This window comes from Chamaea fasciata, unplaced genomic scaffold (genome assembly GCF_029207755.1).
Source record: "Chamaea fasciata isolate MVZ Bird 193981 ecotype frontalis unplaced genomic scaffold, bChaFas1.0.hap1 SCAF_1, whole genome shotgun sequence".
Taxonomy (NCBI): Eukaryota; Metazoa; Chordata; class Aves; order Passeriformes; family Sylviidae; genus Chamaea; species Chamaea fasciata.
The window spans coordinates 121,908,778-121,934,392 of NW_027094086.1; the positions used below are offsets into that span (position 1 = coordinate 121,908,778).

Sequence of the window (25,615 nt, forward strand, 5' to 3'; positions counted from 1 at the left end):
TATAGAGTGGATATTTGAATCTCTTAGTTGGCCAGTCAGGACAATTAACAGATGGTTAACAGACAAATTCAACAGTAATTTGAGATCATAATAATACATTTTGAGGGATATAAGGTGACAGTTGACTAGATATACGTGAAAAAGATACTAATCTCTAAGATCTCAGCAAAGTAGGATAATAGACGCCTTTTTTCTCTGAAATGAAAAAGGTTGGCACCTTCAAAAAGTAATTTTCTGATCCTTATTAAAAACTGCCTGTAGAAGTTTTGTGGAAAGATTTGCTTAGTTAGTACAGCTGAGGGATCACATGGTACATTCTGTCAAGTCATTCAAATGAAGGGATTAATACAGATTATTGTAGTACACGTATTTTTATTTCTTCAGTATGACAAAAAGGTAATCTCCAAATTCTTTTTCAGAACCCGTGACACATTGAAATCTGTTATCATCTTCCACAATAACTTTCACTTTTGATTTTCCTCCTTGTATCCTTGCTGTCTAACTGGTAGGGGTTTGTTGTAATAAATGTTTGTCTCAGTCAGCTTCTTTTCACTGCATGTATTCTTGTGTGTTTGCTAGATATCTCCTCAAGACCACAGATGATGATTTCTTTTTTTTTTTTTTTCCTGTAGGGAACAAGCAGAACTTTAAAGAATGGAAGAGATCAAATAGAGACAGGATTAAATTTAGAATTTTTGCAGGTAATGCCTCTTTACATATTGGCTTGCTACATACTCCATTGTTCTCTAGCTCTCTACTCTTTATATGCATATTACCACGTGATCAGTCAGCTACCACCAATTAATTAGATAACAGTCTAATACAGACCAGAGTTCCTAAAAGAGTGAAAAATTTTATTCTAACAGTGTGGTAACAGACTACTGTGATAAAACAAGTAGAACATAGAGGCTATCGAACAGTCACTACTAAAGGAAGAACAAGGGTGCAATCACTCATTATTGCTGGAGAATATCAATAATAAGTAGCAATCATAGCAGCTTCTAGGTGATGCTCAATGCCAAACTACTTTTCAATAGTACTACTGCAAGTGTAAAAATAGAAGATTACCCAAAGATTTCAATCTTAGTTTCAGAAGAGGCTTCAGGCATTTATTTCAACAAAAGTGAAACTTAAAGATACCAGTGTAGAAGTGTGGACTGTGTTTAACGCGAAAGTCATATTTAGTACAATACATCTGAATTCCACCACTTGAATGTGTCCAGTAAATTGATGTTGGATGCCAGTGAAATCAGTTCTGCTCATATTTAACAGCAGGAACTTAAGTGTATGACTATTCCATGTCTTAAGCTCCTATCATTTAAACCAGAGTATTTTTATTCCATCAAGGCTACCAACTTTATTTCTGTGTAGTTTCATGCTACTATAAAAGAGGAAGAGAAAAAAAAAGCTGAGGGAAATTGAATTTTTTCTATGTAAGTAGAAAAATCTCTCTGGTTTATGACAATCTGTAAAAATTGATTGCTTCTCTTAATGTAAACAGATGGCAGCATCCAGGATGATTGACATTTACTATGTCCATGCACAGCTCCCAGGGGACTCTACTTTTGACCATATTCTACTCTGGCTGCAAGTCCAGCAGTTTAGAAAAATAAACACCAAGGGTCTCCACTTTTAAAGACCTTTCAATAGCGAATCTGCTGAGTACTCTGTGACTTCTGCTCGAAACAGAAAGAAGCTTCCAGCACCACGTGCAAGACCAGTGTTTTGTCAAAAGTTAAAACCATAAAAAAATGTATATTTGCAAAGGGAAAATCCTACCTATTTTCTACCTCCTTCTAGCTCAACATGGTAACTACTAATGGTAACTACTACTTTTCTTGTTTGTGTAGTATCATTTTAGACTCCATTCAGGTTTCTTTTAGTTCTTCAGTCTCCTATTTTGAAATGTACTCTTATATTTTTTTTTTTCCTCATTAAGTATTTTATCACCCTTCTCATCCCACTCTCAGGTAATTCTTGCCTCCTTCAATTATCTTGTCTTCTTTTCCCTTTATGAGCATCAGTAAACTTTAGTGACTGCTGTCAATAAAAACTGAAGACTTCAAGGGGAAAATGTTCACCAACCAGAATCCTGTTTATGCTCTAGCTACCTTTTCTCCTCCTTTAACTAAACAAATCTTCCACATCTAGTTATGGAAGTTTCCAGTTAGGAACTGACATAAAATGATGAAAATCTGGCATGCCTAAGCAAAAATTACAACAGTACAAAAGTAAAATATGCAACTGTAAAAAATAACTTCATTTGGTTTGGCTTTCACTTTCTTGACTTTTTTTCCACTCACCTGTGTAATTTTCAATATTAATCCCTTAGATTTTTAAAACTGTAAGCAGGGGATCTATATTTGCAAGACTGAAGTAGAACTGACAAAAAGGAGTTACCAAGAGGATAGTGTTTTATGTACTTGTTGATGTACAAACTCAAGAACGTTCAGGTCCTGAAAGATGTATACGACCACTTAGCAGACACACATATTACCTATCAGCATCAGTCTAAGTTAGGAAATTGAACTGTGAAAGTAAATCAATACATCATTAATTAACTTACTTTCTAAAAAATCTGAATGTGTCTAGGTCTATGCAGAGAACGCTTCACTTGCTACTTGCTCTCAGTAGTTTTAAAAATCTTTCAGAACTTTGACAAATGTGTCAACACCAAAAGGTCAGCCAGATTTGAGATTGGGCTCTTCCTGGAATTTGGTCCAGGGCATTCCTTTAAAATACACACAAGTGACACAAAGCTATGCATACAAGTGAAAACAACATAAAAATAAATGCTTAGCAGAATTTTAGATCAGCAGCACAAACATTTTTTGATAAACACTCCCTGCCCTGCAAACTTTTATTTTAAACTCAATCTTGGACTAAGCCTCCATAACATGGGGATGGAACAGAGATCTCATTCAACTGAAATACTTTCCAAAGGAGTTCTCCAATATAAATATTTAAGAGAAAGTACTTCTTTTGTCTGGTGTATGTTTCTGCAATGTGTTTAGCAAGAACCAAGAGGTTATTCAAATAAAAAGCTATAGCACTTGAAAATGCAATGAGAGAGGTCTTAACGGCAACCTAGGCTAGAATACAGCACAGATGCATGAGGGAACATTTGCAAGAGAAAGAGTGAAAAATTCCAGAAATGATCTAAAATGTGTATCTGGTAAAGAAATCTCTGAATATTTATGGTCTCCAATACCCTTCAGTTAATAACAGTTTCTCCTTCCTAGGACAAATTATAAAGTTTGAAACTTTTTAAAAAATTTTTTAATAAAATAAAGTGTGCTAAAATATTGTTGTAAGAAATTATTAAATGCTCAAGGCAAAGCATTTACCAAACACGGAGGTAGAAAGGGAAGACATAGCTTTAAATTTGTATATTATGAATCTTACCTTGCACACTGCTGCTCGTGTAAGTCAAAGAAAAGCCTATGTTCTTCTGGCAATTTAGAAGTAGGCAATTTTTGGTACTTGCTATGAAAATCATCCAACGAACCATAATAAACTGAATAGAAAAATGCCTATCACTACATCCACAGTAGTCAGGCAAAGCACCAATCCACCCCCTTGTGATAACCTCTGGTCATTTTTAGCGAGGCTCTTCTAGAAGAGGTATCTCGCTGTCCTCTCTCCATGGAAGGTATTATAGCAAGCAAAGATAGCCCATGCAAGCTCTGGGGCCCCACAGCACTTCCACTTTCATTGACAAATCCCAGGATATCAGGAAATGATGCAAGTAGCTTTGGGGAAAGGAAAAGGGTTGGGAAGCAGGGCATGGAAGGGATTAGGAAGTTTAATATTAATTAATTTTGATATTTGCTACCTAACCGGACAGAAAATAAAGCTAATGGAATTAATATAAAATGTAACTTTAGATAATTTTAGCAATGGTAGTGGATTTACAGTTGCAGACAGAAATACTCAATTTGGTGTCACATTTCATGCTTCCCAGAGTAGAATGATCACATCTGAAGGACTAAAAGGGTAAAATGTAACATGCACGTCCATCCTTATGTCCTTATGTAAGAATTTCTTATTTTCTGATATTGCATATTTGAAATGGTGGAAGCAGAGGACTAGTCTCTTACCAGTAATGTAGAATTTGCTTCAAAACACACCAGTGCCACAATACTAAAAAATTGGTCAATAAAGACATTAGTTGGTCAGATGTCCATTTACTTTGAATTACGACATGGATTGACTTCAGAAGTTTGACATTCAAATAGAGGTTACTGAGACTTTAACAGGTATTTAATCAAACATATAATAAATATAATGTATTTTATATCTCAGTAGGAAAGATGATTCTGTTTTCCAGTATAAGGTTAGAAGTCCTAAATTATAAATTCATCTTCTTTTGGAAAATGGAAGAAAGTGGCCTTCTTATGTGTATATGTGGTGGTTAGGGACATGTTTCAGTGGTGGGATTTGCAGTGTTAACTTTTCAGTTGAGCTCAACAATGTTAAGGTCTTTTCCAACCTAAACAATCCTATGATTCTCTATGTATTTCTTCCTTTGTGAAACAGCATTGCTTATTCATGGCAAAAGTATGGTAAAGTCTACCATAAAAATTTTCAGCATTTAAAAAAAATAGTATAACACTATCATAAACAATTTGGCATACCATGAAAGTTATTTTAATATAACACAACGCAGGGGCCTGTTGACATCTCACTAAGAAAACCTCAATATATTTTCTGAGTTGAAGTCAGTACTTTCAGGTTCCCATTTATTTGTTATATTCTTTCCCTGTGCGCAATACAGCGACACTTCTATTATTTATTTCTGTCAAACCAAATTATCTTTCGTTTTCTAAATTTGTATTTTATCTCTGTGTGTGTGTGTGTGTACGTACATATTCCTTACCTTAGGAAATTTTTCCCTTTGGTGTGTTCAGGAACAACTGTAGCTTCCATTTGCAAGAGCTGAACAAACCCCACAGAATTCATGCTGAGCTAGAATCTGCTGGTTTAATTCCCTGCTGGGAGTCTGCCAGTTGGGAAACGCTGACCAGCAAGTACAGGTCTTAATTACACAAATCCAGAAGCTGCTGCCAACCTTTCCCCATTGAGAAGTATTTGTTTTCTAGTGTTCTTCTTGATGAACAGATTATCATACAAACATTATTTATTGTTGCTTTATATTGTAAGCAATTAAATGAAGAAACCTTTGAAACTCAAGGGAATTTTAATAGGTTACTTGCAAAATGTTATTGCAGGCAACAACTTGTACATGATTTTAGTTCCAAACCCACCAAAAAATTATACAAATCAGCATTGTAAAAGTGTCAGATTAATGCCTTACAGGCTTTGCTGGCAGAATTAATTTCTAAATTCTAGATGTGGGGAAACGTTACTCTCATTTTTTTCCTTTTCCATTTTTTTTAGAAAAATTTACAAGTGAAATATTACTACAAAACTTTTTTTTTTTTATAAGGAATTTTTGCAAAACATTTACATTTTTACCATCAACTATTTTTCTGTTTCAAAATCATTATGTAGATTTAATACCCTATGCTGCACATCAATTCTTGCGGGATGACAATTCAGTGACATGCATAAAAAAACACCACAAGGCATTAAAATGAAGACTTAAATACAAATATTGTTGCAATAAAACAGTTATAAAATTGAAAAATAGGACCTAAACATCATGCTTACTTAACTTCGACAAATTAACTTTTTCTCCTAGATTACACACTTTTATTACTGCTCTCGTGAAAGAATGTGATAAATAATGACTTAACACCAATTGCTAATGTAATCGGCAACACATACACAAACCTAAGCAAAGAAAGTATATTGTAAGAAAAAAACTATTCTAACACTGGAGTTCTACCATGGTAAATACACTTTGCACTGATAATTACAATAAAGCAAAATTTTTAATGGTGGCAAAGGGAATGAACAGTGAAATGCCATTAAACAAGATACTACTGCACATCTGTGCCCTATTACTTACAACAGCTATATCCCACTGAGTCAAATAAAGGACATTGAAATTTACGATCCTTTTAAGACAGAAAAGTGGATTCAGAATGGTATGCAGAACAGACTGGCAGAATGTTTCTAATTCCAGTGGTAAAATGTGCACCTGCTAACACAAGTTAATGTACTTGAGATGCTATGAAGCCAACCAGATTTAGATTTGGATACATCTATAATAGGGATTCATTGCAGATTAAAAATTACTTCAGTTTCCTATCTGCACACATAAGTATGCATGAAAAAATTACATATGAAATGGTTGTGCAGAATGCTTGTAACTTCGGTTTACAAAACTCTTAACTTTTAGGAAATATGATATTAACATTAGGAAAGTTCTTTGCATAAAGTAATGTAGAGCACTGATTGTGAAGCTTAATGATAAAATATATCTTTGACATTTCATTTCCTTTATAATAAAATTAACAGTTAATACTACCTAATGTTTATCTGTGTTAAATGTAACACCTAATTGCTTCTGACGTTTTAAATCCAGATACATCAGTTAAGAGTACTTTAAATAAAATATACAAAATAATGTACAAAACCCAACTAAAATTTAAAGACTCTGTTACAAGTCTAAAAAAGCTTTAAGAAACTTGAAATTTATAACCACAGTGTAAAATTGTTTTTCTTTAATCTCAAAGCTTTTTATGTAAACTGAAAGTATAAAATACCCTCAGCTCAGTATTTTGCTACAAAGGGCTGGCCTAAAGTGTACACAGTGTAAACAATGGTATTTCTTTTGCTTCAAAAATACAGAAAACACCACAAGATTGATAAATTGTTCAGATGAGAAGTATATGCTCTTTAGGGAATGCACAAGGTACCTGTTATGTCTCACAAACCAACAGCTACCACACACATTCTTCCTTTCATAATTTGTAGGGGAAAGAAAAACATTTTATTCTTCTTGCACTGTAATTCCTTCAGTTACATTAAAAATATTTTGGTGTATAAATCTCCTTAAAAATTGATCATGAGAATTTATTAACAAGTGACTGTAAATGTAAAAGGTTATATTTATGCCTAGGGGAAGTAATTAAAAATCTTGAGCGTGAAATATTTGGCCATCTTTCCTCCTTGTACCTACTGGAATTTTCACATAGAAAATGCAACTTTTGTTGTTTTTTTTTTTCTTTTTCTTTTTCTTTTTTTTTTTTTTACATTTCCTTTATTTTCACTGTCACATCTGAAAATGTAACCAAACCTTTGAAACCAAAAGTCATGTCCCAAAAACATGATAATATTTCTCTTTTCCCTTTTTTTGTGGTTGGAGGGTCAATATAAGACTTGATAGGTAACAGATACTTATTACCAGCCTACATATTATCCTTGAAGAGAAAAAAAGAGAAGGTAATATTTAAGGGGAAAGAGAAAATGTTTGCTTATGTCTTATTAAAATATGATAATTAATTTTTTTCTTTGGCTATTAAGTCAAAGCACAAAGAACTCAGCACATTAACCACAACATAATAAACTAGTATTTACAGAGAGGAGATACTGGACAACACTCAGTTGTCTGATGGATTTCCATGAATTCTAACAAAATTAAAACATTCAAACACCTAAGGTCAAGTTTTTAAGATTAAAGTTATCTATGAGTTAGAAATGGGCCACAGATGTTTTAAAATACAGAATCACAGAACCACAGAATGGTTTGGGTTGGAAGGGACCTTAAAGATCATCTAGTTCCAACCTCCTTGCCATGGGCAGGGAAATATAAAATGAAATTAATCACCAAAAACTGACACGATTTTTTTTTCATTCTACATAAAGATACCATTACTTTTGTAAATCTTATGTTAATATCTTTCTATGGTTTTATCTTTCCTACTGTTCACACTAATTCTACATAACCTAGCTCTCCACATGAAGAGAGGAATTAGAACTCACTGATTGTCATTTATACACACTACTATAATGTAGTAGTCAAAATTAATCTGAGGCCCACCTCAGAACCACTTTGCAGCATGCATCACCCAGCTGCTATTTGAGTAATTCCAAAACTTGAGAAAAGATGGCCAAAATTAACCAATGTGTTGTATGGACTGAGCAAAACCCCAAAATATATCCACTGTTGTTCATCCTGTATTCTGTTTTGCTGTGCCTTATGGGAAAAAGATGCTTTCATGAAAATATAACAAATTTATGTTAAAAAGAAAGTGCCTTCAACAAATGGTATTAATCCTAGTCAAGGTCCACCCAGTTTTACATTGATACTATCTGATTTTATAAACACATTAACATACAGTGCTAAAATAGGGGGTATAGTTCACTTAAAATTGTTACAGAATATACAGACGTAAACTAAAAAAGTACAGTATGGAAAGATTATTCCTCTATCTGTTTATCCAGTCATCAATTTGCGCTGTTTGTATTTTTGAAATTTTTGTCCTGTTGCACCGGTGTACACTTCCCATGCTGACCCTCCAACCTGGAACACTTACAGAAGTCATGACTGAAAAAAAGATTTCCTGCTCTGTAATCCACTTTACCAGCCCACTTCCATATCCTGAAAGGTATGTAAACTTAAGTGCAGCACTAGGTGTCCATATAAATGATCCTTTCAGAATTCTTCCATGTTTGTTGAAACGTTAGGGGTTGCTGGGTTTGAATCTTGAGAAATGGAAGCAACAGTGACAATTCTTGGAGAACCAAGAACCTCAGTAACTGAAGAGTCCAGTTCTCCTGAGGTAACAATGGCAAGGGCTGTTCCACCACCCTTCTTGTTCTGATGAGTTTTGACATGTTTCGAGAGATGGTCACTTCGCATAAACCTTTTAGAACATTCCGGGCACTCAAATCTCTTTTCACCTTTTTAAAAAGAAGAAGAAAACCAAAATGTTACTGAAAGAGAGCAGTGAACACTGCTTGGTCAACTGAATCTCACCCTATTCTATTCAACATTCAAAGTGTCTTTAATTAAAAAGACACATTTTCTTTTCCATCTGACCCATTTCCAGGTGTGTTCTGTTCATTCACAGGCTTTTGGCCACCTACTCTTCACAACTAAACTGTTCTCAAGAAGTTTTGCTAAGCTGTGATTATCTGATGAGAAGATTGAATTTTAGGACACCAGAAAATTTTCATAAACTTCCATAAACCTACCAGAGCAAGGAAGGTAAAAGCACTCAAAGAACAACTGGGTAGCTTTTTTTAATAGTATTTTTTTTAATTTAGATGATGGGAAGCAAATTTGGAAACATGAATTCCAGTGCTCCATGAAGATGTATGAAGTCCACATCAAGAGAGACAAATTCAATTTACCAAAACATCCTGTCACTGTTCAACTGTAATTAGTGCTTAGACAACGGGTGGTATAAGTTGGGGTAGGAGGGACAGGGAGGGGGAGACACTCTCCTGGGGCTAAAAATATGAAGGCTGATAAAATTTTCAGCTATTAAAAGGCTGACTTTTCCATTCTGAACTGTTAAGAGAATTTGCTTTATCAGTTCCCACTTGAAACTCCAGGAAAATTCCCAAGAAGACCAAATCTAGTGTATGGACTAGGTTAATAAATTTCTTAAGGACTGATCTAATCCAAGTGAGGAAACAATAACCCTCCGTGGTCAATGGACAATCCCACGTGCTTGACCTCAACTTTTTACATTTAGATCAGGCAGTCGCTAATGTACATCAGATATATTTGATGAAATGGCCATCTTTTTCTAGCCTACATACAAGTGAACAGTTGGAACAGATCCCTTTTTATTTATACGATTTCACAGTCAGCCTAAATTAATGAAAACTGGAATCTACCACTTCCTTGCTTTAAAGTTACTTTATTTACATTTAAGGGTAATTTTCAGCTAACTTAGTAAGTGAGAACCTTGATACCACTGTTTAACTACAACCACTACGATTCAGACTTGCTGTACTATGGCTACAGAGAGGGACGACCAACCTGTGTGGGTTCTTCTGTGCCTTTGTAACTCATCACTCCTTGTGAATCGCTTGCCACAAAAAATCCAGTTGCAGACAAATGGTCTTTCACCAGTATGCCAGCGCAGATGTGCTCGAAGATGAGAAGTCTTGCCATAAACTTTCCCACATCCTTCAATATGGCAGATATGCTGTTTCTTTTTTCCTGGCTCATTGCTGCCTCTAAAGAAAACCCCATATTTTAACAGCTAAGTAGTTATATTCTAAAACATTACCAGCTATTAGGAGAAACATTCCATGCTAATAGAGGCAATTTTAATCCCCATCTAAAAAAGCCCACACAAATGTGTTTTCTAATACAAAGCATTAAAAATCTAGGTAATATAGGACAATCTCATTCCCAAATGAGGCAAGCTGTGATAAGATGCTTAAATATATACTGATAAAAGTTACATTTACCTTCCTTCTCCCTCTCTGCAATTAGGACATGAGCAGGCAACTCTTCTCAGTCTCTTGCCAGGCTGCACTTCCTGGTCAGAAGCTTGTTGAGCTTGTTGAAGCTGCACTTGTGTTATCTGATCGGGACTAACAGCACCAATTGCTGCATTAGCAATGCCACCTACTGCTACTGTCACAGGAGCTATTGTGGCTTGCTGTACTTTTACTCCATCCTGTCCTTGCTGTTGACCTGTAAAATAAAAATTGTTTGTACCTTTTATTAGTTATTTCAATAAGTGAAATGCACAAATAAACTTTATACATTTACATTAGGTGGACAAAAATCCACCTAATGTTAAGGGCAACCACAAACAAAGTATTAAATCCAGCCATTTTCCTGAAGCACTGCCTACCTGCTAGTTTAATGTAATTCATTATTAAAACAGCACAAGACTACAAACTACTGACTGATACTAGGAAAAATTAACTAGCTTAACAAACGTATTCTTTTTCTTAAAAGCTGAGATAGGCAAAATCTTACACAGAAATATTGTTCAGTCAATTGCCAATTAATGTCTCTCCAATAACTTTTGAACTATATCTGCATTCAGAAAACTACAATCAGCTAATTAAGAAGTTGTTTTAAGGCACTTACAGAATTATCACTTCTCTTACAATCTGTCTTGAATAAACATCAAGCCAGAAAGGGAACTTTTGAATGAAAAAGAAACTTAGGACTAGACTAACAAGCTAACACACTGAAGCTTTCTTGAGACTGTTGTTTTGCAGGATTCTCTGTTCAGGATGGGGTAATCCTGGTAAGTTGTATAAATGGGGAGACAAGAAGCAATAGCAGCCCTGGGGAAAGAGATCTGGTGTTCGGGTTGATGGCAAGCTGTAGATGAGTGAACAGTGTGCCCTGGCAGTCAAAAGGGCCAGCTGTACCCTGGGGTGCATCCAGCAGAGTGCAGTGAGCCAAGCGAGGGGGAAGTGACTGTCCTGTTCTGCTCTGCACTGGTGCAGCCCACGTCAAGCACTCTGTTTGGGTGCCTTAATGTAAGAAGGACATCAAACTGTTAGACTATGATTAGAGGAGGGGACCAAGATGATGAATATCTCGAGAGCAAGACTTAAAAGAAGCGGCTGAGGTCACTTGGTTTGTTCAGCTGGAAGAAGAGAAGGCTGAGGGGTGGTGACCTTCACAAAGTCTACACCTTCCTCAGGGGAGGTAGTGGAGGGAGAGGTGCTGATCTCCTCTCCCTTCTTCCAGTTGACTAGTGATAGGACATGAGGGAATGGCATGAATCTGTACCAGGGAAGTTCAGGTGGGACATTAAGAAAAGGGTCTTAACTGAGAGGGTGGTCGATCACTAGAACAGCCTCCCCAGGGAAGGGATCAAATGAAATTCCAAGACTGACTTGATGAACAAAGAATTCAGCTTCACTGTATAAGTCCATTATCTTACTGACTTTCTTGATCTAAGGAAATCTGGATTACTGGCTTGATATTAAAGCAAAAGAAACTATTCCAGTATAGGTAAGAAGTGCTGTTGCTTGAACAACAAGGTAATATCATGTTTGTTTTAAAAGTTAGTACTATACAGACTTAGAAAATACATATAATAAACTAAGTCTGACACAGAGCTACGACTTCCAGCCACAATATGACAACACTGAAAGCCAGACCTCCTAACAATAACAGGAATGGGACAAAATATATATAATAATCTAATATAATTAGGTGCTGCCATTTTCAAAAATTCACTGCCTTCATACAACTGTGAAATTAAAGGAAATACTATCTCCTTATTTAGAGAGTGTAACAGGCAACCAGAATTTTTTATAGCAGAATACAGTATTTTAAGACATGAAAGTCCTCAGTATTGAAACGTTCATTTCAAATGTAGAAATTCCTTGAGGATAACATGATTCAGAGATATTTCAATGGGATTTAATGACTTCTGTAGCATCCATAACAGACACCACCAATGAAGGTAAGAAGAACGCTCTCTCTGAAGCCTGAAGTGCCCAGCTACTGAGTGAGTTGACACACAACCCAGCATGGGACAATGACTACTTTGCTCATGTGACTGCTGAGGGGCAATAGAGGCTTGCACAGACTATCTTGTGTAACACCATGCTACCAGCCAGAGACAAAACCTAACACACACCACCTAACACCACCATGTACACGCACACAGGTTAGGAGTGAAGAACATGATATACAGAGAACCTCTCAAAGTGACTTGATTTGTCATCTAAAAGCCACTGCTGGCTACAGGAAATAGAATAGATCTGGTTTCTGCCTAGGTTGGTACCAGGTTATTTTCATCTGAAGCATTGACCAAATTTTCCCAGTTATCTCCCTTAGTTTATGTATCTGATCTGCCTAGATATGGATAAACATAAATTCACTGTCTTCTTAAGAAGGCCACAAATACTGACAGACACTGAGTGTTTTCAGTTCTCTGAAAAGAACAAGGACAAGCCCATAAGAGATAGAGTTTAAACCACACTTGCTGTTGGACACACAGTAAAACAAACAAACCAAAAAGCCTAAAAGAATTCTGGTTATCAGCAGCAAAGGGAAAAATAATTACAGGCTTAACCTTGAGTGCAAAGTCCCCATATGTACAGGACAGAATCAAGTCTTTCTTTTCAGAATAGCAATGTACTGGAAATATTTTTATTTTCCATACTTTAATGGGAAAGAAAAACGCTCATGGTAATCCTTGAGGGAGAATATGATAGAGTAAGAAGAGCATTATGATATAAATGCAAATAGTAATATCAAGTACTTTGGTCTAACAGCGGCTGAAGGGGATACTACAGCTTCCAAAGAAAGTGCTAGTCCTGGGGCAACTCCTTGTCAGGCTGTTAAGCTGTTGGAACACTGACTGCTATAAACAGCCACAGTCAAAAAAGGTTAATAATTTTTTTTTTTACATCTAATGCTTATCCTAATGTGATATTATTAACATAATAATGTGATTGCTTGTGATAAAAACCAATCGCACTTTCTGGTGAGTCAAAGGTAAATTAAAAGGAAGAACTTGCTCAACGTGCAGTCTTTTGCAGAGCACAACCCACTCTACACCTGTTAAACATACACAAGGTAAAAACTCCTTTAATTCACAGAGCAGTACTATAAATGAAGGGTCTGTGAATGGTTACTACAAAAGTGAAAGATATAAAAGATATTGCAGCCTACTGCAGCCTCCTATTCTATTTTCATTATCAGTCAGATTTTTGAGTACATTGTTAAGAATTATACTTTTTTATTACAGTTAGAAGGATGACTCCATCTATGCCACAAAGTCCTACTGGAGCAAAGACATCCTGAGACCTAATCAGTCTGTGGTCAGAACTCAGAGGATCATTAGCTCTTTCTGTCTGATTTTCTTGAATTGATATTAAAGTTTTGATGCAACCCTTCCCTGGGCGGCTGCTGTCCTGAGGTGACTTTATGATGTGGTATCCTGGTATCCCCATCATCTGTATTTTTGCCCAGAAATGGGCCCTGTAGCTCTAAACTAGGCCCAGAGAAACACAGAAAGCAAAGCGGAGGCGAGAGGATGTGCACCGTTTATCTGCAGAAACTTCATTTTTACTCCCCTGAAATTCATCTTCTCACAGACTGTGCTGCCTAGCATGGACAGCAAAAGAAAAATAAAGCTCTCAGAGTGCTCTCTGAATATGCAGCCCTGTAGCCGGGAAGAAAGGCTCTCTAGTTTTTCTTTACTTTTAAACTAGCCTCTAGTTCATTAGCTGAGAAAAAGTTTTCCTCTAGACTGTGGCTTCTTCAGAGGAACTGTTCAATTTTGCTCCGGTCCAGAGGATCAACACCATAACCCATTCCAGCAAACCCCAGCGTGAAGAGGCTCATGCCCCAATCCCCTTGGATGCTGCCTTGGCAGCTCCTAACTCAAAAAAACCCATACCTACAAAAAAACCTTTAGACTCTGAATCTCGAAATCTACCATTTCTTGAGAGCAACAAGGAGTTTCATTCATTTTTTCATGTTTGTGAGTACTGTGCTCATTAAATAAACAGTTTTTTCCACTTTTCTCAAAGAAAATTTACCTCCCAAACTGGCTGGGGAAGGGACTGCTTAAACCTACTTTCTAAAGAGACCCCTTCAAAAGTTTCCTCCCTAAACATACCCTAAACCAAGACAACTGTCAAACCAAGGCCTTTCAAGCAAGATATGAATGGAGGCACTTGAACCCTGAGGAGGATGACTCCTTTTCTCATCCCATGATTACTGGTTAATATTCAGGATATAATTCTAGGATATGACCAACCCACATTTACAGAGAAGCCTGTTCAGCATTTCTAAAAATCCAGTATATTTTGCTGATTCCATATGAACCAACTTTCCAAGTAATATGACCAACTACACAAGAGTCTTCTGACACTTCTTCATAATATCAAGTACCACTGCTGAAACACACTACCTTTCTGAACTTTCCTTCCCCCTATGAAGAACAGGGAATATCTTGTAATACAGGATACACACTACTGAGCAACAACCTTAATCTATTTATTAAACATAATTCAGCAACACATTTGAGTAGAAATTTATCACAATAACCATAAAAATGACAATAAAAATACAGAGAGGACAATTCCGAGCAAGGTTGCTCAGGCAGACAATTACATTCCCCACGTGGTTTCAGTTAAACAGTAATTAGATGACTACTTTTAGATAGCATTAACTAGTTACAATATTTTCTAATATGCATGTTGAGTTTTCTTCTTTAGGTTGATCTCATGGAGTCACTATTTTAAACTCCCTTCTCTTGAATTCCACTCACTAAATTCAGAACAGAAGGTTCTGAAGCTCTCAAAATATCATACAAATTGCCTTATTTGAAGAACCAGGCCACAACATTCAATAAGCAAATATAGCTTTTTGAAGTAAAAGAGTAACTGAAGAAAGCATGCATAAATGATAAATGTTCTTTGCCAGAGATTTATGCAGCTATAAGAAAACACAGGGAAGTTCAATAATGTAATTACTGGACAATTTTTGTTTTTAACTCCTGAGAGAGCACCCCAAAGAGCTAGCACACTAGTAATACACAGGGTAAGAAATGTACCTATTCTCACTTTAAAGCTGTTAAAACATAAAAGTCTTTGTTCTTTGAGAATAATAGGACTGTATTTTAGACTAGTTGAAATATCTTTTCTCCTGAAAAAAAATCAGAAAATTTTCCCAAAACAATTGACAGAACATGCCCAAAATCTCAAAGTGAGTCTGCTATAGTCTCGAGTTGTACGGGATGTTTTCTTAAACGATATACTAGAAGTCTATGGATCACTAGGGGCTTTAACTGTTACATCATTTGCACTTATTAAAGAGGAAGAAAAATAAAGGGAATATAAAAGGAAAATGAGGGAATTTAATTATTTTTTAAATCACCTCTACCAAAGAAAAGATACTGAGAAAACTTAATATTGATTTGAGTTTGTCAGCAGCCTACTAAATTACATGAGAGCAACTTCTTAAAGTTTTAAACAGAGAGGATTTTTCAGTTGACCGTATCTAGGTCTAAATTGGCTTCTTATTTGATAAAAAAACCACAAAAACAATCAAACCCAACAAAAAAACCTGCTTACTTTAAAAACATGTGGTTGAGATAAAGTTATCTCAATGGGAACAGAATGATCTCTTGACACTTTTTAGATGGAGACAAAAAGACTTATTAAAAATATTCCTTTCAAGTCTTACTAGAGGCATTAAATGCTTCCAGAAATGCTGCTACAATCAGGAGATCACTTGAAATTGCTTCCTCCTGACATACTCCAAACCACAAGACCTGATGTCACTACACTTCACCATTCATAATCAGACCCTTCAGTAACAACAGATCTCATGTTTCAGCACAGGTTTCAGAAACTGATCTAAACAAATCACTACGTGAGGGAACAGTCGCACTTCAGTTCATCTGTGTTATACTGTATGAGCTGTGAAAGCAGTCACTACACACTGACACCTGCTTTTGGAACAGAGGAAGTTTTCTCAAGTTCCCATGATTTCTTTAATAATGATTTCTGAAATTGTGAAGTATCTTGATGAAAAAAAATCGTCACTGAACTTGCATATGTCTGAGCTTTATTGTACATACTGTCAGGATATAAAGTTAAGTTACAACCAAATGTTACAAGATAACTGAGATAAAATAACATTGATACTCTATTGCATTTCATTTCCTCTCAGGCCTAAGTTCTCTCTTTTTATTGGATAGTAACCATTTATTTGACCATACCACAAAATGCATACAGCAAGGAAACCTGATACAGTATTTTACTTTAAAAATCAAGTGCAATAGAAGTTTCACTTCTTGCAATATTACAAACATGATTATGACTAAATCAATTTAAGCTTCTTAATAAAAGAACCTGCATGAACTTAGTCACTAATCTTTCCCATTTAAGCCATTAAGTAAATGCATTACTTATTAACATGAGACACAGGATTATCAAGAAAAATGATTGCATATCCTTTATTCTTCAGCATCACTTGGTCAGCTTTCCAATTCTGCTGTAAAACTGGATCTTAGCAGGTGTCTTGGATTGCAATATATAACCAAAAGCATGTATTCTATTCCCAATCTGTTGAAACCAAGAGATGTTTTTTCCTTTAAGTCCAGGGGGGAGGGGGTGGGTGCCTTCTGGTAATGGGCCAGCTGTTAAAACCAGGTGGAGCAACATTCCTTATCTCTTCCAGAACCCATCCTCCCTCCAGGGGACATCTTCTGTAAATGGGTCACTAAGGCTCACCACATGACTGATAACATTACATCATTCCATTGTGAGATGCTCCACCCAGTGGGAGGAGCCAACCATTCCTACCTAGATAAAAGCTGAAATTCAGCACAGCAGGACAGCCTGTTTTCCACTGGATTCTCAGAGGAAAGACCGGACCCGTCATGCCACCACTGGCCCCTTCTACAGGATCATCTGTACTCCAACAGAACCACATCTGTTACTCCAGGAGGACTTTTTTGGAGTACTTGCAACACTCTGACCAGGGTGTCAAGTCGTATCTTGACTCTGTCAGTGTTTCTAAGATTTTTTTGATTGTTTGTTTGCTTTACTATATTTTAAATTTTTTTTAATATTCCCAGTAAAGAACTGTTACTCCTATTCCTAAATCTTTGCCTGAAGGCTCTTAATTGCAAAACTGCAATAATTTGAAGGGAGGGAGTTTACATTCACCATTCCAAGGGAAGCTCCAGCTTTTCCCTGGCAGGTACCTGTATTTTCCAAACCAAGACAACAGGTAAAACTCATGTATGCTTTCCTATATGTGAGTTTGTAACACATTCATGCAACAAAATTTAACAACTTTAAGTAATTACTATGAAACTAAATAATATGCATCAATCACATTTTCAGTTAAAATTAATTTGCAAAACCATAACGGCACTTGAACGACTTAAGAAAGCCAATACATGGTACCTAAAATGTACTTTTCTACAGAGTGATTGACCTCTGGTTGTTAGGCTTGGCCATGCATTATAAGTCAAACCAAGCTTCCTTTTACCACACACTACGCTTGCTTTCCTACTCTCGTTCACCTGAACTAGCAGGTGTGAAAGACTACTCTCTGAGGTAAATACAGCAGAAGGGAAAGAAATGGACTTAACTTTATTGATCTACAGAAATCATGACAGTAAAACATTGGATCTTGAAGAGAACTAAAAGAATACTTGTAAGTTCCAGTACCTAGTTCCTCAGAAGAAAATGATATATTTCCTGTTGTGGTTGTACAACAAATGCTTAGCAGCCAAAAGATGATAGCATCAGTGACAGAGTTATCGCAGTAGGGTGCATCTTACTACAAAATCTGAGAAACACTTTGCAAAATGTACTTAGAGCCACAGTGGCTAATGCTGCAAAAAAGAAAAATTGTTCAACTGCGTATTCTAAAAAGCAAAGAGAAAGTGGCAGTTAGAATCCATAATTCAATGTATATTACTGCAAAACAGCCTGCAGAGATCCAAAGCTCTACAGGCATCAGAGCTAATGCAGCCAACTCACCCATTAACAACTCACTGATACAAAGCAATGGAAATAACTAAGTTTCTCAACTTCCCTTGCCCTGCATACACCAGGTACTCTAAGCTTGAAAACATCTTTTAATATTCTGTTTTCACAAAGACATATACATAATTTATACTAAGATAATGTCCATGTACTTTATATTTTATTTATAATACAATATACTTATTGTATTATTGTACTTATTATTATTGTAATCTTATACAGATTTAAAAACTGTTTAAAGTATGTGTCAATATAGTTAGAGATCCTCAATTTAAAAAAACCCCCTACTTTGAAGGAGGTTTCATGTTGAAAAAAAGCACAAATCATATTTAAAAATTACATATACGTAAAGACAACACTGAATTTAAATATCTACACTGAAGATTATGCAGTATGCTGACAATTCTGCTCTCTCTTCTAAGAAGTGGTGAAAAAAGACTTATGAAGTAATAATGTGTGACAAAAGAAGAATTCCCCAGATCAGAAACTGCAAGCACTGATACAAGGGACCCACATTCTGTAGATAAGATCAGTTTGGAGTAAGGAGAGGACTTGGATTCACCCAACTACTACAAGGGTCATCACAAATGACAGCATTGTGTCCAAATGCTACTACAAGCAGAAAGTTTCCAGTGCAAACTGCAGCATCAAATAGACATCTGTCTTTTCTACCTCCTATAGGGGCACTGCAGCAAGTTTCTACCTTTTTTCCATGGCTAACTTTGTCAAGATTAGTAAGAACTTGTTAAATTCTTCTTCAAAAGCTTTTTAAGCCTCAGTGTGTTAAAAAAATCACTGAACAGCATAATAACTATGCTTAACTTTTGTTGAAAGTACTGCTTCAAAAGTGAAACTTAAGGCAATAAAGCTTGAGGGGTATAAGCATCTTAAAAAACATGAGGTTTGTTTCCTTTAGTGCAAGTATCATATTGGTAACATAAAATCAAACCACTGCCCCAAAAATTTCACCAACTTACTTTAATGATTTTTCAAAAATGTAGGGCTTTACCCAAGTGCTTTAGGACAACCTGAGGGCACTTCAGTACTTTGAGCCAGAAAATAAATTTTCCCAGCTGGTAGGACCTTTTATTAAACTGAAAGCAAGTTTGCTTTTTATTACTTTATGAAACATAAGAAAGAGCTACCACAAATACAACACAAAAAGACCCATACAAAACCAATATAAAAATCACAGTGCTACAATTTCACAAAATTTAGTCTTGAACAACAAACTGAAGGTTTCAGTTAAAGCAAGGCAAGGTCTCTGGTTGTTTTGGATACTGTGACTTCAAAAGAAATGAATGAAAAAAATTGGCTGAAAAATGAATGAAAAAAGAATGGTCAATTTATTAAGTTTTCTAAAGAAGGAGATGGAATCAGAAAAGTAACTTGCTATACTAATGAAAAGAGACCCTTCAAAAACACCCCTTGATTTTCATCATTATTGAATAAATAGTCCAAAAGAAAAATATATTTAGGGTGAGTGTCCAGAAACACTTCTCTGCAGATGAACACAAGTAGTTTCCTGCATGCTGAAACTTAGGGCAACAGTTGAAAACCCAAGCACCAGCAGTGCTGCAATGTATCAGACACACCACATGGAAACTAGGCGCAGATGTAAGAAATTGAGATTCTTAGATGTAATTTCATGGAATATCTCCCTCTTCTGCATCCCCTTGCCCCAATTCTCAGATTATTCTACAGTTAATAGCCACAACAGAATGTGGCCCAGTTCTTTCCTTCAATTCTTCCCCCTAACCCTTAAACAGGGGTAGGACTAGAAAGAAACCTGTGGACTGTTGGCCTACATAGTCTGATTAGAGAAGCTCAATACCTGACAAACTGAAACAAAACAAAAATCCCCCAAAAAACCCAAAAATCAAATGCCTATCTTACACACTACTGCCATACGGAAACAAAAATACACACTCAGAAAGTGTCATTTCCTGCATCTCCATTCAATTTATGAGTATTGCCATGCAGTAGTAATAACTGAGTCTTGAAAGGATAGAAGTAGGCTAACATTAAAAAATATAAGCTAAGGTTCCAGTACTCCATTTGGATTTTGGGAGATAAAAGTAAATAGAGGAGTAAGATAAAAATAAATATACAACACAACAACAACAATGGAAAAAAAAAAGAAAAAAAAAAGAAAAAAAAAAGAAAAAAAAAGAAAAAAAAAGAAAAAAAAAAGAAAAAAAAAAGAAAAAAAAAGAAAAAAAAGAAAAAAAGAAAAAAAAAGAAAAAAAAAGAAAAAAAAAGAAAAAAAGAAAAAAAAAGAAAAAAAAGAAAAATAACAAGGTGATTAAAAGGAATTTAAGGGATATTATCAGGAAAAAAAAAACAAGATCATAAAACATTTTTAAAGATCTTACACAGCAAGACCAAACGTGAGCCACAAGCTTTGGTTTTATTAACAGCCTATGGATGAATAGGCTGACCAATATTAAAACTAACTCGTTTATTAAAGATGTAAAAACTGAAATTTGCCTTCATAAGGCAAGGACCAACAAAACTACTTATTATAGAATCACAAAAGAAGGGACACATAAATCTGTAAGATCCAAACACATAAGAGTTCTGACATTTTCTGTAACACTGTTAACCCTATAAAATTGTTTACCTTGTCTTGTTTTTCAGATCAGAACAAACTGCAAAGCTTTACGCTTTTGTCAGTTACTCCCTGATGACCAAAGAAACAAGAAAATCAAGGCCCATATTTCTTAAACTTCAGTATTTTTCTCAAGGGAAAAGCCGTCACATCATCACTTGAAACCATAATTAAAGAAACTCAGGCTTATTCTTATCATGTATCCCAAGGGTTTTCTTGTCAGGAAGATATTAACTCTCTTTAAAACAAAATAATACTAGTCTCCCAATTTATGAAGATTAAATATGCATTTTGGGATGATACAGTTTTTCCCAATGACCAACTGATCAAACATCAGTGGAGACTCCACTGTTAGGAACAGATGCATACAGAAATCAATGTAACTGTATAACCATACCCCAAACTAAACTAAGCATGTGCTCTGATGCTACATTTCTCAAGAGACTACAGATGTCCAGAGCGAATGTTTTGGTGAAAGTATCATAACAAGAGTAAAATACTAATTTTAAAAATTATACTTCATTATGCAGCCCTGACTACTTCTAAAGCTACTACTCTATAGTATATAAATCAAGCTACTTTTATTAACTAAATTATCCATTAAAAATCATTGACCACTAAAGAAAATAGTTATTTTTCAATAATCACAGAACATTCTGAGTTGGAAGGGACTCAGAAGCATCACGGAGTACAACTCCTGGCTCTCCACAGGGCAATAATAACACTGTTTCACTTGAAATTAATATTCCTCTTAGAACACAACGCCCCATTCCATATATAGTTAGCTTTTTCAATAATCAACACTGCTATTAAAATGTTTTTTAATATATTAAAACAGTAAGAAATTATTTATTTCATCTACCAGCTCCAAAATCCTACGAGACTTAGAAGTCCAAAATTTAAGTTACAGTGAGGAAGCTGTGGAAATTAAATTTTGAATATGTGTCACGTCTTTCCCTCGCACCCAGTGGTAATGGAAGAACAAGAAGGTTGGCTTACTGCAGATCTAAGTATGCTTTAAAAAAGAAAAAAATACTAACAAGCAGATGAAAATGTGCCATATCTCTCAATTCACCTGCTTGGCATTTTACGAACAAGGAAGATCAGCCAATTCTTTTCCTGTTCAATATGCTCCAATTTCTGACAAGAGGGATTGAGAGAGGGGATGGCAAAACCCACTTCCCACTTTATTTTAGAAGTAGTGATGAAGTCATGCCTTGCTACTCTCAGGTGAGGCAGAAAAGACTCATTTTAGTGAGGCACATTTACCAGGTTATTCTCCACTGGTAATTTACTGGAACAGGCAGATTGCACATTCCTTAGGCATCCCGTTCAGAACCAGTATATTGACACTTTTATTTTTATGCTATCATCACAATGGTAAATGTTTGTTTTCAACTGCAGTTTGTTGTCAAACTGCTTCTGCCACTGTATTGAACTTCAGTTTAAGAAAATCCCATAACTAAAGCAATTTTGTCATTAGGAGTCTAAATGCTTCTCCTGTAATTACTTTGAAACATTTGAAAAGGATGCCAGTAGTATAATATTTAGAACACTGTGGTTCTGCAACAATTCTCAGCTCAAGGCAGCCTGAGAACAGTTGTGACCTTTCATGACTTTGGAAAAAGTATGCTACATTTCTATACTCTTCCCCTCTACACTCTCAGAATGCCAAGTCACATACTATGAAGTAAAAAACCAAGACAGACTCCTTTTTTCGCTTGTTTGGTTTTTTATAACACAGCTCAGTACTTTGTACTTATCTTTTTACCACAGATTCCACAGCTTGCAGCTTGTTTCTTTCAAGATGTTTGCTGCATCTTGCTTGTCCATGAACATCCAGGAAAACACTGCATGTTATTTAAAAAAAAAATAATCCCCTATCCTTCAGCTCCTTTGACTTCTGCCTTCGGTGTTTATATTTGCCAGTTTCCTTGTATGTAATGTGGCTATTTTAAACCCTTTTCACTTTCTTACCACCTACAGGAATCCCTGCTTAGCTACACCACTCACTGAGTTCTCTTTCTAGACATACTCACTATTACATTAACACAAGAGGAGCCCCACAGGATTTGTTGTAAAAAAAATGCATTTTCTTTCATTCAACAATGTAAGTGTAATATTCTAGGACTTTAGACTAAACACTTTTCCTTCCCTCAAAATCCAGCATATGTAATAGAGAATAATAAGACTGTGAATAGTATGAAGAGGAATCAGGTATTTTAAGTTTTTATAATTGAGGAACTTAAGAACTTTAAATAAAAACACGTCTTATGCAACAATTAAAACACAATATATTGCAGACAAATACTGAATGTATAAAAAATTAGGCAGACTCAGAATAGACAAATTCAGAGAAAATAAATCCATCAAAAACTATTAAACTTGTTTTTAAAAAAATCACACTTTTGGCTCAGGAATATGCAGATGATTGAATGAGGAAAGAGAATCCTAGTTCTGCTCTTGTATGCATCACTTGCAGTCAGCATGACACAGGGTCAAAAACACTTTTGATTCTTATATTCACAGAATCACAGAATGTTTTGGGTCACAAGGCACCTTTAAAGATCATGTAGTTCTGATCCCCCTGCCATGGGCAGGGATATCTTCAGCTAGATCACGCTGCTTGAAGACCTACCCATCCTCACCTTGAACATTTCCAGGGATGGGGCATTGACAACCTCTCTGGAAAACCAGTTCCAGTGTCTCACCATCCTCAGAGTAAAGCATTTCTTCCTTATGTCTAATCAAACCTACCCTTTTTCAGCTTAAAACTGCTGCCCCTTGTGCAGTTACTGTGGGCAGGTCTTGGGAAAAAAAGTTTGTCTTTCTGAAAAGATCCTGTTGTATATCTAAAAGCTCCCAAACCCTTGTTACCAGTTTGAACAACCCTAACTCTCTCAGCCCATCTTCACACAAGATGTGTTTCATCTCTGATCATTTTCATGGCCCTCTTTTGGACCAGCTCTAACAGATCCATGTGTGTCTTCTAGTGAGGATCCCAGCACACTACACACTACTATGGATGGGGTCTCACAACAGTGGCAAAGTGGGAAAGAATCACATCCCTTGAACTACTGGCCTTGTTTTTATGTAACCCAGGATACAATAGGTTTCCTGGGATGCAAGTGTACATTGTCAGCACATACCCCATTTTCTGTCTACTAATATCCCCAAGTCCTTCTCCACAGAGCTGCTCAGTCCATTACTTCATCATGCAATCTCTACTGAGATTAGGGATTGCCCCATCACAGGACCTTTTATTCGGCCTTGCTTAAGTACAACGAGGTTCAAGTTGGCCCACTTCTTAAGCCTGCTAGACCCGTCTGGAGGGCATCCTTTCCCTCAAGCACATCAACTGCACCGCTCATTTTGGTGACATCTGCAAATTTACCAAGGGGTGCACAGAATCCCACAACATCATTAGTACAGATACTGACCGTACTGGTCCCAGTATGGACCTCTGAGGGGACATCATTGATTACTGATCTACATTTGGAGATTGAATCATTGATGGCAACTCTGAACATGGCCAACCAGCCACTTCCCTATCATCCATAAAATCCATATCTCTCCAAGGTTACTGTGAGGGACTATGTCAAAAACCCTTACAATAAGTCACGGCAGATGAAGTAGATTAGTATCACCAGCTCTTCTTTTACCTATTGATACAGTCACTCCATCACAGAAGGGCACTGGATTAATCAGGCACGATTTGCCCTCTGTGAAGCCATGTTTGGTGCACAGCTGGGACAACATGCTGGCTGTCTCTAACCACCTCTGTACCCATATGCCTGGACATAGCTGCAGGAATTGTGTTCCATGATTGTACCAGATACAGAGATAAGGCTGATTGGTTGGTAGTTTTCAGGGGCATACTTATTACCTTTCTAAAAATCGGTGTGATGTTTCTCTTTTTCAGTCACTGACTGATATACAGGTAATCTAATCCATTTTTTTCCTGTTTAAAGAATTGGGTAAAATGCTTTAAAGTCCTCATCAAACTTTGACCCAGAATGACAGTCCCTCTAAACAATATATTGAGCCTTTGAACTGCAAGTCCTAAAACTAGTGACTGTCACACAAGAAGAGTTAATAAACAGAGAAAAGGAAGAGAGAGCCTTGAAGACAGGCTGAAGCTGGATGCAGACAAGTGGGAAAATACAGAAGAAATCAGGAGACCTCAAGGTACTGACAAAATGAAGAACTACTAGTCATACTAATGTGAAAAGTATCTGGCCAAAGAGAGAAATGCCTTAGTAGTTCACATTACTACAGAGTATGAAACAGAATGACAAGGCTCATTGTATTTTTTAAGTACCCCAATAAGAACACTTGCACTGGATTTCATTGTCATTAAGAACTACTCTGCAGCCCATCGCACAACCCTACAAAAGACTTAAAACTCTCCAGCTTTACTATTGCCAGGCAACACACTGTTCCACTGAACAGAAGTCATTGCTTCAGGTTATTTTGGGTGGATGAACTCCAAATTCCCCATAATTCAGGCCATGTCACCACTCATCTTCAAGAAAAAGGCTTAAACTTGTGTTGCAAGATGGAATCTGATGACTTTTGTTCAAAACAAGTAAAAAATCTTGGAACAAGCATACATAAAATACAAATAAT

The 25,615-nt window shown here is 36.1% G+C and overlaps 1 protein-coding gene across 1 annotated transcript in view; it reads right to left on the bottom strand.

Moving 5' to 3' along the window:
• Window positions 1-4,875: 4,875 nt before the first annotated feature.
• SP4 (Sp4 transcription factor) overlaps window positions 4,876-25,615 on the bottom strand; it is a 28,701-nt gene continuing 7,961 nt past the window's right edge. The window contains exons 4-6 of the mRNA XM_066196023.1: window positions 10,342-10,570; window positions 9,905-10,104; window positions 4,876-8,814 (exon numbers count right to left, since the gene is read on the bottom strand). Coding sequence (XP_066052120.1) covers window positions 8,567-8,814; window positions 9,905-10,104; window positions 10,342-10,570 — 677 coding nt within the window. The 3' untranslated portion in view covers window positions 4,876-8,566. The remainder of the gene's footprint in view (window positions 8,815-9,904; window positions 10,105-10,341; window positions 10,571-25,615) is intronic.